Here is a 12,709-nt window from a genome sequence, read left to right as displayed (position 1 = left end):
CCCCGTCAGTACTCTAGCTGCAGCATTTTGAATTAACTGAAGGCTTTTTAGGGAACTTTTAGGACAACCTGATAATAATGAATTACAATAGTCCAGCCTAGAGGAAATAAATGCATGAATTAGTTTTTCAGCATCACTCTGAGACAAGACCTTTCTGATTTTAGAGATATTGCGTAAATGCAAAAAGGCAGTCCTACATATTTGTTTAATATGCGCCTTGAATGACATATCCTGATCAAAAATGACTCCAAGATTTCTCACAGTATTACTAGAGGTCAGGGTAATGCCATCCAGAGTAAGGATCTGGTTAGACACCATGTTTCTAAGATTTGTGGGGCCAAGTACAATAACTTCAGTTTTATCTGAGTTTAAAAGCAGGAAATTAGAGGTCATCCATGTCTTTATGTCTGTAAGACAATCCTGCAGTTTAGCTAATTGGTGTGTGTCCTCTGGCTTCATGGATAGATAAAGCTGGGTATCATCTGCGTAACAATGAAAACTTAAGCAATACCGTCTAATAATGCTGCCTAAGGGAAGCATGTATAAAGTGAATAAAATTGGTCCTAGCACAGAACCTTGTGGAACTCCATAATTAACTTTAGTCTGTGAAGAAGATTCCCCATTTACATGAACAAACTGTAATCTATTAGACAAATATGATTCAAACCACCGCAGCGCAGTGCCTTTAATACCTATCAATCAATCAATCAATCAATTTTTTTTTATATAGCGCCAAATCACAACAAACAGTTGCCCCAAGGCGCTTTATATTGTAAGGCAAGGCCATACAATAATTATGTAAAACCCCAACGGTCAAAACGACCCCCTGTGAGCAAGCACTTGGCTACAGTGGGAAGGAAAAACTCCCTTTTAACAGGAAGAAACCTCCAGCAGAACCAGGCTCAGGGAGGGGCAGTCTTCTGCTGGGACTGGTTGGGGCTGAGGGAGAGAACCAGGAAAAAGACATGCTGTGGAGGGGAGCAGAGATCGATCACTAATGATTAAATGCAGAGTGGTGCATACAGAGCAAAAAGAGAAAGAAACAGTGCATCATGGGAACCCCCCAGCAGTCTACGTCTATAGCAGCATAACTAAGGGATGGTTCAGGGTCACCTGATCCAGCCCTAACTATAAGCTTTAGCAAAAAGGAAAGTTTTAAGCCTAATCTTAAAAGTAGAGAGGGTGTCTGTCTCCCTGATCTGAATTGGGAGCTGGCAACCTATGACATGCTCTAATCTCTGTAATAAAATTTTATGGTCAACAGTATCAAAAGCAGCACTGAGGTCCAACAGAACAAGCACAGAGATGAGTCCACTGTCCGAAGCCATAAGAAGATCATTTGTAACCTTCACTAATGCTGTTTCTGTACTATGATGAATTCTAAAACCTGACTGAAACTCTTCAAATAGACCATTCCTCTGCAGATGATCAGTTAGCTGTTCATCTGCATCTGTGAATCTGTTCTGCTTTGTTTTTGAGTGGCGGGGATGACAGCCAATCAGAGTAGAGCTGCCCCATGATGTCAGTGGTTGGTCTCTTCAAAATCGCTTTGCTTTGTGTTTATATGCATGTCTCTCATATGTTATGTAAAAGCTAGCTAGAAATAAACACTTCTAAAACCGAAAACACCATTTTTGGAACCTAACACCTTTGAACGTATTTCGCGGACGTTAGCATGGTGACATCACAGGCTGGTAGCTAGTTGCAAAACTCTGTTTTGTTTGTGTGTAAATACATCCTCTTGGTCATATATTATGTAAAATATAGTGAGAAATAAACACTTCTAAAACTGAAAACACTCTTTTTGTAACCTGATAACACATTTTGCGGCGTTAGTGTGCATGCTAACCTCCGCTAACTCAAAGCTAACTTCCTATGGAGTTAAATTTGTCTCATTGATACCACCAAATGCATAGAGGGTGATCTACAAATATTCATTGATTTGCATAACTTCTGCTTTTGTCAAAAGCTCAGGTACACACACACGCAAGGCCTCCTGCAGACGCTGTTACAATGTAAATATCGTTTTTAATTGATTGATTAATAGAGGGGCTTCGTTGAATATGTACAAATTGTATGTAAGACAACAGGATCTAATTAATTAAACAACTGCAAATTATAAGGAACAGAAGACTCATACGGCCGAGGGTATTTTAGCATTGCATTATGTTTAGATTTAGAAGTGTTTAATTTGTCGCTAACTTTTGCAAACTATATGAGAGTGAGCATGTCACACTGCCTTTCCATACTCCGATTAGCTGTTGCTGTGTGCTACCCAGCATCCCTTGCACAGGTCAGGGGAAGCTCCTATGTAATCTATGACATTGCTACCAAATGTAGGTCATGGCATTACTGGAATTTCTTCTCTTTAGGGGAAGAAATTTTGAATTTTTTTCAAAAAGTGCAAATTTTCATCATATTTCAACTTTATATCACATTTCATCAATCCCTTATTTAAATCGCTCAACCGTGTATCCAGAGTTCCTTATTTACAATAAATAAAGGAATGAACTTATAGTGGTGCCAAAGAAATTTCTTTTTAGGACTTAAATCTTTAAAAACGAGAGGTGGTACAGCATTAATGCGTCATCTTTTTTTTAGTTTCTTTTGTCAGGCCTGCTTCAGTGTCTGCAGATAAATTTGATTGGTTTTAACTTTGCATCCCAAAATATGAATCTCTCAACATGACTGAACCAGTACCCACAGCTAATTGTTAATTTGTTATACTGGTTCCCAGTTTGATTTGATTGTTTGCCATAATGTCGTACACTCACATTGTAGCTGTTTCATTTTGGGCTATCAAACTCAATTTGAAGAATACTACCCAGGTTGATCTTTCCTTTAGAGTGTTAAAATCAAGTGAGGAGTCAGGTCAGTCCTTTTTTTCTTATGTCCGGTTCAAGAAAGATGTTGCTCTGTTGATTATTTGTAAAATGTGACTTTGCAGTTTTGCTCGAAAATCAAATTGCTTTTTTGTAAAACTCAAGAAATTGGTGTAATTGGGGCCATAAGTATTAAAAATGACAATGTGTGTGTGCAGCTCACAACAAACAAAAATACATATATATATTATAATAGCTAAGTAGCCTCTATGTCCGTGCACACGTGCGTGCATGTGTCCGTGTGTATGCATGTGTATGGCTTTGATCACACAAAAACCGGGGAGAGCTGACGTTTGCCATTTGGTATGCTTATATGTTTTGGGTGAAGGATGAACACTGTAAAAACAGAAAGTTGATAGGCATAATATTTTTGAAGAAATTTTTAGCTAACAAATAAACAGTGGATGTTGTGCTGCAGTACACCATGGGAGTTTGGGTTTTTGGGGTTTTAAATGTTATTGTGGTTCATGTTAGTTTAACAGTGTTGTTAGTGTTATTGGTTTATTGTGATTTTGTAGTTCAATTGGTTTAGTTACTTTAGTTATGTTGCCATTACTATGAGTGAGTTTAGTCTTATGTTGCTGACACCATGAGTGGAATGTGTACTATGTTTGCGCTCCACCTGTTTATCTAAAATAAGAAGCACCTGCATGTGGTAAATTCAAACAGCTGTGCGTGCGTGTGTGCCTGTGTGCGTGCAACTTGGATCAGGGACAGAGAGAGTACAGCTGACACTTGCCATTTGGTATGCTTATGTATTTTGGGTCAAGGATGAACGTGGCCAAAACTGACCACTGATAGGACTAATAGTTTATAGCTATGAATATTAGCTAACATTGCTAATTACATTTTGGACTCACACGCCTTTCCAGCAGAGGGCAGTATCTTTTAATCTTTAAATTAAAAGCGTGAGTGTGTGATTTTATTTAGTAAGTTCAGTGTAAGTGCATATAATTTTCAATTTATTTTCATTTATATAGCACCAAATCACAGCAAGGTTGCCTCAATGTGCTTTACACAAGTATGGTCTAACCTTACTAACCCCCAGAGCATTAATGGTAAGGAAAAGCTCCCTCTAAGGAAGAAACCTCAAGCAGACCAGACTCAAAGGGGTGATGGCGGCACGCTCTGTTTACTAATAAAATTAATTAAAAGAGTGAAAAGTGTAGTAACATACTATGCCAGTATGCTAGCCATACGAAAGGGAAAATAAGTGCGTCTTAAGTCTGTACTTGAAAGTCTCCACAGAATCTGACTGTTTTATTGATGCAGGGAGATCATTCCACAGAACAGGGGCACAATAAGAGAAAGCTCTGTGACTCGCAGACTTTTATTCACCCTAGAAACACAAAGTAGTCCTGCACCCTGAGAACGCATAGAATTGTAAATACATTAAAATACATGGATGACACAAGAAAGTGAAAACACGTATTTCCATTGTGGTACATTTAAAAATTAAATGCCAATTAGAACTAGTAATAAAATAATAATAATAACAATAATAATAATAATCATAGTGTGTATATAACAACAACTTAATTTATAAAAATCAATCCCTTATTTAAATCGCTCAACCGTGTATCCAGAGTTCCTTATTTACAATAAATAAAGGAATGAACTTATAGTGGTGCCAAAGAAATTTCTTTTTAGGACTTAAATCTTTAAAAACGAGAGGTGGTACAGCATTAATGCGTCATCTTTTTTTTAGTTTCTTTTGTCAGGCCTGCTTCAGTGTCTGCAGATAAATTTGATTGGTTTTAACTTTGCATCCCAAAATATGAATCTCTCAACATGACTGAACCAGTACCCACAGCTAATTGTTAATTTGTTATACTGGTTCCCAGTTTGATTTGATTGTTTGCCATAATGTCGTACACTCACATTGTAGCTGTTTCATTTTGGGCTATCAAACTCAATTTGAAGAATACTACCCAGGTTGATCTTTCCTTTAGAGTGTTAAAATCAAGTGAGGAGTCAGGTCAGTCCTTTTTTTCTTATGTCCGGTTCAAGAAAGATGTTGCTCTGTTGATTATTTGTAAAATGTGACTTTGCAGTTTTGCTCGAAAATCAAATTGCTTTTTTGTAAAACTCAAGAAATTGGTGTAATTGGGGCCATAAGTATTAAAAATGACAATGTGTGTGTGCAGCTCACAACAAACAAAAATACATATATATATTATAATAGCTAAGTAGCCTCTATGTCCGTGCACACGTGCGTGCATGTGTCCGTGTGTATGCGTGTGTATGGCTTTGATCACACAAAAACCGGGGAGAGCTGACGTTTGCCATTTGGTATGCTTATATGTTTTGGGTGAAGGATGAACACTGTAAAAACAGAACGTTGATAGGCATAATATTTTTGAAGAAATTTTTAGCTAACAAATAAACAGTGGATGTTGTGCTGCAGTACACCATGGGAGTTTGGGTTTTTGGGGTTTTAAATGTTATTGTGGTTCATGTTAGTTTAACAGTGTTGTTAGTGTTATTGGTTTATTGTGATTTTGTAGTTCAATTGGTTTAGTTACTTTAGTTATGTTGCCATTACTATGAGTGAGTTTAGTCTTATGTTGCTGACACCATGAGTGGAATGTGTACTATGTTTGCGCTCCACCTGTTTATCTAAAATAAGAAGCACCTGCATGTGGTAAATTCAAACAGCTGTGCGTGCGTGTGTGCCTGTGTGCGTGCAACTTGGATCAGGGACAGAGAGAGTACAGCTGACACTTGCCATTTGGTATGCTTATGTATTTTGGGTCAAGGATGAACGTGGCCAAAACTGACCACTGATAGGACTAATAGTTTATAGCTATGAATATTAGCTAACATTGCTAATTACATTTTGGACTCACACGCCTTTCCAGCAGAGGGCAGTATCTTTTAATCTTTAAATTAAAAGCGTGAGTGTGTGATTTTATTTAGTAAGTTCAGTGTAAGTGCATATAATTTTCAATTTATTTTCATTTATATAGCACCAAATCACAGCAAGGTTGCCTCAATGTGCTTTACACAAGTATGGTCTAACCTTACTAACCCCCAGAGCATTAATGGTAAGGAAAAGCTCCCTCTAAGGAAGAAACCTCAAGCAGACCAGACTCAAAGGGGTGATGGTGGCACGCTCTGTTTACTAATAAAATTAATTAAAAGAGTGAAAAGTGTAGTAACATACTATGCCAGTATGCTAGCCATACGAAAGGGAAAATAAGTGCGTCTTAAGTCTGTACTTGAAAGTCTCCACAGAATCTGACTGTTTTATTGATGCAGGGAGATCATTCCACAGAACAGGGGCACAATAAGAGAAAGCTCTGTGACTCGCAGACTTTTTATTCACCCTAGAAACACAAATTAGTCCTGCACCCTGAGAACGCATAGAATTGTAAATACATTAAAATACATGGATGACACAAGAAAGTGAAAACACGTATTTCCATTGTGGTACATTTAAAAATTAAATGCCAATTAGAACTAGTAATAAAATAATAATAATAACAATAATAATAATAATCATAGTGTGTATATAACAACAACTTAATTTATAAAAACATTAAGACAATAAATTAACATTAAAAATTCCATAATTAACAGGAAATGAAAGTTGAATTCCTCTTCTAAAAATTATTGAGGTCTAAGGTTCTAAAAACATTCTGGACTCACACGCCGTTCCAACTCATTGCTTAATTTATTACCACACTTGAAAAATGTCAGCTACCTATTTTAGCTGCTATCCCCAATACCCAATCTAGAGTCCGTGGATCCCCACGGGCAACTCGTTAGTTGTCATTTATTCCTCCTTCAGGCATCAAACATGCATCAACATGTTTTTTTTTTTTAGTATATTCTATTTTCTATATATTTAGTTGCAAAATGCAAACATAAAATGTCAAAAAATAGAAGGGTAAAAGTACAAGCTGATCTCTTTCTGCAGGATTTAATTTTGATTATGTTTAATACCTGATTCTTATTCAGCCGTAGTTTTTTCCTGTCTCAGATCTTTAAAAACAGTCTGATTATGGCTAACATGTTTCAGAAGTGGGGATCTTCCAGACGTACAGCTGCTGGCTAAGAAAAACCTGAATGCTCTTCTTGCTTCTTGAACTGCTGTGTTTTTAATTTAATGATATAATGGACTTGATGCTGTTTGTCACTGTTACATCCGCCGTTACAGCAAAGACTGTTGTTGTTCGTCTTTCGGCTCCCTCTGTATGTTCAGGGTCGCCATAGCTCTGCTCCATGTTTGTGGTTTGTCCCTTTAAGAGGAGGCATTGTGGTCACAGCAGTCTGCATCATGTTCAGGAAAATAAAATTTTCAAAATGGGTAAAATAATTTTATTATTCAGGAAATGTTTTTTGACTTTATAAAGTGATTGATTTCTCAGCCTGCTGATTCATATGGACAACTTTTTATCTTCTGAAAAACAGCATTAGTGTTATATTATTTCACCTTTCTTCTTTTTTTTGTTTTGAGGTAAGTTAAATGTACTGTCTAGATGTAGTACATTTAACTTACCTCACCAAACAAAAGTCCAGGGGGTGTGTAGTAATCACCCTGTCCATCTTGACATTGTCCATCTGTTTATCTGTTCCTGATTCTTTTTAGTGCCACTCCTAAACTGGTTCATGGATTTCACTGAAAATTCGCACCATCTGAGGATGTGCATGAAGCAAAACTATTTTGTTCCGACATCTGCAAGGGGGAGATAATAGGAATTTTTAAAATACATATTACGTGTCAGTTATACATATAAAAACATCAGTTGTGCTCTTCAATACAGAGGTTGAGCGGGAGAATTGTTTTGTGAGCTCGCTAACAGATCTTTAGTTTGGTTGCTGCGGCTGTCTCAGTGTGTAGAATATGTGAAAACATTTAACGTGCAAAATAGTGTAGTGTCCACATTTTTAAAGAAGATTCTACATAAACAAACCGAACACAATTGCTCCAAACCAAATATTAAGCAGACCTAACCTCACTTAACTTCTGATATAAGAGAGGAACAAGCATGTTCAGAGTCCTGTATAGGCCCAAAGGCCCATTGGCATTTGTTCTGTAGTGCGAAGTGGGTGAGAGTCTACAACTACACCTGTGTGGGATGCCAGTCCATCACAGGTTAGTTAACCAGACAAGCTGTGTGGGTGGGTCAGATAGTTAGCATGACTGGGAATTGAACCCAGGTCTACATAATGTTGGTCCAAATTCTTATCATGATGGGCTCCCTACTCTGCAATGACTAGATAGCTGTAAGTATGGAGTTGGTGGATTGATGATACTTGTTTAATAAAGAAGAATGAGGGAAAAAAAAGACCATCAATGGAACAACTTTATATTTTGCTCAACCATCCTTTTGCCCCCCCAAAAAAACAACATATAAATAATCATCTCCAACACATATGCTACACACAAAACCCTCAAAAACAACTTCCCTAAGGGAGCGAGGTATAAGATGCTACACACAGTACTACTTTTTATTTTTAGTCCATCATCCATCCATCCATCCATCCATCCATTTTCTTCCACTTTATCCGGAGTCGGGTCGCGGGGGCAGCAGCTCAGGCAAAGTCGCCCAGACCTCCTGATCCACACACACCTCCCCCAGCTCCTCTGGGGGAACCCCAGGGCGTTCCCAAGCCAGCCAAGAGATGTAGTCCCTCCAGCGTGTTCTGGGTCTTCCCTAGTCCATCATTTACTACAAATTAATTATATTAACATTGACTTGATCTTTAAAGCTTTGTCATGGAAAATGTAGACTTTGTTTCACTGCCAGATTTCTCCAACAATTCAGTTGGCAGCTGGTGTTTGAAAAAGAACCATAATCAGGTTTTAAGCTGATAAACCACTTATGGGTTGTGAATATGTTCGTTAAGACATCTTAGTGTGGACGATGAGTAGGGATGAGACCCAGAAGTGCTGGATGCGGTAGTCTGTCAGAGTGCATTAAGCAACCCAGAGTGCACAACCAGCTGACAGGACAGACATGTAGCTGCAGAATGTGTGTGTGTGTGTGTGTGTGTGTGTGTGTGTGTGTGTGTGTGTGTGTGTGTGTGTGTGTGTGTGTGTGTGTGTGTGTGTGTGTGTGTGTGTGTGTGTGTGTGTGTGTGTGTGTGTGTGTGTGCAGGAACATGCAGTAGACTCTGGATGGAGGATTTCTTTGGTGAGTCGCTGTTTGTGTTTGTTTTGTGCTGTGTGGGAATATAGTTTGTCACAGCGTGCCCTCGCTTCTCTCTTCCAGCCGGGACAGTGACCTCTCAACAATCATCTCCAACTTGCACCACACCAGACAGCACGGTATGCCCGAAGGCCAGTCAGCGTCTGACCACAGCACGAGTACTGGACACACAGGTAGGACCCCCACTGTGGATCCATTTTGTTCCCCACTTCCTTCTCTCTTTGTGTACATTCTCACCTCCTTACATCTCTTCTAGCATCCATATGTATTCTATTTAATTTACTCTAATTTGTGTGATTTGGGTAATTCAGCATAAGCTCATTACACATTCCTGAAGGTCGCTTTCAACTTGATTACTTAATGTTCTTCTATGCCGCACTCTAGGATTTTTCCTAAACCGCCTGTTTTAAATTACCTCTGAATAAATCGCTTTGTTTGCCATTAATCCTGTTTCATGTGAGTATAGAGGCCCTACGGTGTGTGTGTGTAAGTAAGTTTTATGCACAGCTTCCAGACAGAATAGAATAGACAGAATAGAATCGTATGAAGTAGCAGGTATGAGGATGTTGTGTACCAACAATCTATATATCAATATTCAGGGTTTGTTTGTGGTCTATACATTATAACAATATACTATGAAACGTAAATATTCTACAATACAGAAGCAATAAAACAATTTTTTTCACATTATCGTATTATTCATTCACCCACCCACCCGCCCCCCAAAAACCCCCCCCAGAACCCATAAAAATCGTAGTAAATCCTACAAAAGACCACCAAATTTCTTGAAGTTTGCTGGATTTAAACTTCAGTCTATGTATGATCATTCCCCAAAGTTTCAGTTATCTTGGTCAAAATAGTCATGTTCTTTCCAAGTTAAGCTCCAAATGGTATGATTTGTTGGCTGTTGTTCCAGTTGTCTTCCCCAACATGTCTTGGTCAACCAAGGAAAAGATGGTGGCTTAGTGGTTAGCACTGGTGCCTCACAGCACAGATCGATTCCCGGCCTTTCTGTGTGGAGTTTGTATGTTCTCCCCGTGTCTGCGTGGGTTTCCTCCTACAATCATAAACAAAAACAATCAAAAACATGCATGCCCCCTGACCAGCGTCTACATCTGGAGTTGGTCCCCGGGTGCTGGACTGTGGCTGCCCACTGCTCCTGGTGGTTAGATTGTGTCTAACTGTAATTAGGATGGTTAAATGCAGAGGACAAGTTTCGTTGTATGTATATATGTGCAATGACAATAAAGGCTCTATTCTATTCGATTTTGCCTGGAGGCCTATTTCGCCAACAAATCATACTGACTGGATCTTAATTTGGAAAGAACATGACTTTTATGCAATGCGACCAAGGTAACTGACACTTTGGGGAATGATTGTACACAGATTGAAGTTTGTAGGATTTATTACAATTTATTACAATTTTTATGGGTCCTGTTTTTTTTTGGGGGGGGGGGGGGGGTCACCATGTACCTGCACACAGTAGATTGGGATGGGCAACGAGGGCCGAGACACTGCAGGTTTTCCTTGCAACCAATCACCTCAGCAGGTGGGGTGCTGATGAACTTCTCTGCTGAACATAAACACCTGATCATTAATGAAATCACTTGCTGAGGTGATTGGTAGCAATGAAAACCTGCAGTGTCTCAGCCGTTTGTGGCACATGATTGCCCACCCCTGCAGTAGATGGTTAAAAAATGGCAACGTACATTTGAAACAACAGGCATCAAGTGCAGGTGCGATGGCCGAGTCCTCAGAAATTTTTTAGAACCCAGCAATACTGTCAACTCCAACCAGTATGTGGACAATTTGCACAAGCTGCACACATGCTTGAAGCGTTTTCATCCTTGAAAAGATGCAGTTCTTCAGCATGATTGCTCGTCCACTTGAATAAGCAAACTAGGGATGCATTGCAGCGGTTCAAATATTACAAGATCTTACCGCATCCGCTGCACAGTCCTGATCTTGTACCATGACTAGTTCCTTTTTCCCAAACTGAAAGGCTTGAAGGGACACATTTACACTAATGATACAGAGGTGCAAGCAGCTATGTGTTGCTGGTACCAAGAGACAACACTCGATTTCTTCACCAACTGGATGCAAAAACCTGTCCAACATTGGCACAAGTGTGTGGAAAGGGAGGGTGACTCCATGGAAAAGTAATGAACCTGCCTGATAGAGAACATTCCCAGCTTTAAGCAGATACGTATGTGATTCATATGAGTATACAATTTAACCAGGTTAGTCCCATTGAGATTGAGATCTCTTTTGCAAGGGAGACCTGGGAAATTATGAAGTTTCTAATTCACCTAACCTGCATGGCTTTAAATGTTGGAAGAAACCGGAGCACCCTGAGAAAACCCACGCAAAGACAGGGAGAACATGCAAACACCACACAGAAAGGCCACAGGTGGGAATCAATCTCATGACCTTGTTGCGGTGATGCAACAACGCTAACCACTAATCCACCATGCTGCCAGCTACCGAAGTCTTCAAATTCACAGGAAACATTCTTGGGACACAAACCTTGGACAAATTCAAAGATGGTCAACCTTGACCTATTTTAAGAGGTATTTTAAGAGGTTAAAAAGTCACAGTCTGTTTCAATCTGTTCTGTTTTTTGTTTTGAGTGGTGGAGGTGACAGCCAATCAGAGTAGAGGGGCAACATGATGTCAGTGGTAGGTCTGTCTAAAAATGCTTCATTTATGTGTTTATATAACATGTTTCTCATATATTCTACAAAAGCTAGTGAGAAATAAACACTTGTAAAACTGAAAACTCTGTTTTTGGAACCTAATAACACCTCTGAAGTGATTTAAAAGACATTTAGTGGACGTCAGTGTGGTGATGTCACAGGCTGGTAGCTAGCTGCAAAACTCCATTTTATTTATGTGTAAATATAACCTCTTTGTCATATATTATGTAAAAGCTAGCGAGAAATAAACACTTCTAAAACTGAGAACGCTGTTTTTGTAACCTGATAACACCTCAAGTGATTTACAAGTCATTTTAAGGACATTAGCATGTATGATAACGTCCGCTAACTCAAAGCTAGCTTCCACTCTTGTCAAAGCTCATAAACGTAAATATCATTTATGATTGATTGATAGAGATAGAGATGGGCTTTATGTACAAATTGTATGTAAGACAATAGGATCGTAATAATTTATGTAAATAACAATAAATTTATAATTATTTATATATATACTTTGTACTGGGATACCAATTAAACACCTGCAAATTATAAAGAAGACAATGCTCATACAGCCGTGGGTATTTTAGCATTGCGTTATTTTTGTCCCAAGTCGGGCTTTTAAACACAAAAGCAGTTCATATAAAACAAAACAGACCACTCTTAAGAGTAAAATACAAAAGACTTTACAGATGAATGTATTTGAGAGTGACCTGTCCAAAAGGGCTTGAATTCATGATCACATTTTTAAAACCAGTGTCTGACTTTTATTGTAAATGTTCTAAATTCTATTTTGGATTTTATTTCTGTTAGTATTAAGAACATATAGTCTTCACATGTCTTTCATCTCCTGGGTCATTTTAGTCCACGGAATAATTATTGTCATGGCTTTGTGCAAGAACAGGTCATTGGTTCTAATATCTCTGCTGATGTATGCATCAGGAAAAACAATATTTAATGATGAGCCACCTGAATT

General features: G+C 38.6%; 1 protein-coding gene across 1 annotated transcript in view; it reads left to right on the top strand.

Moving 5' to 3' along the window:
- samd11 (sterile alpha motif domain containing 11) overlaps nt 1-12,709 on the top strand; it is a 172,074-nt gene that overhangs the window by 116,705 nt on the left and 42,660 nt on the right. The window contains 1 exon segment of the mRNA XM_034173284.1: nt 9,104-9,213. Within this exon segment, the coding sequence (XP_034029175.1) occupies nt 9,104-9,213 (110 nt within the window).

The sequence above is a fragment of the Thalassophryne amazonica genome, chromosome 6 (genome assembly GCF_902500255.1).
Source record: "Thalassophryne amazonica chromosome 6, fThaAma1.1, whole genome shotgun sequence".
Classification (NCBI taxonomy): Eukaryota; Metazoa; Chordata; class Actinopteri; order Batrachoidiformes; family Batrachoididae; genus Thalassophryne; species Thalassophryne amazonica.
Note: the sequence above shows the minus strand (reverse complement) of the source record. Positions and strands in the feature narration are given on the sequence as shown.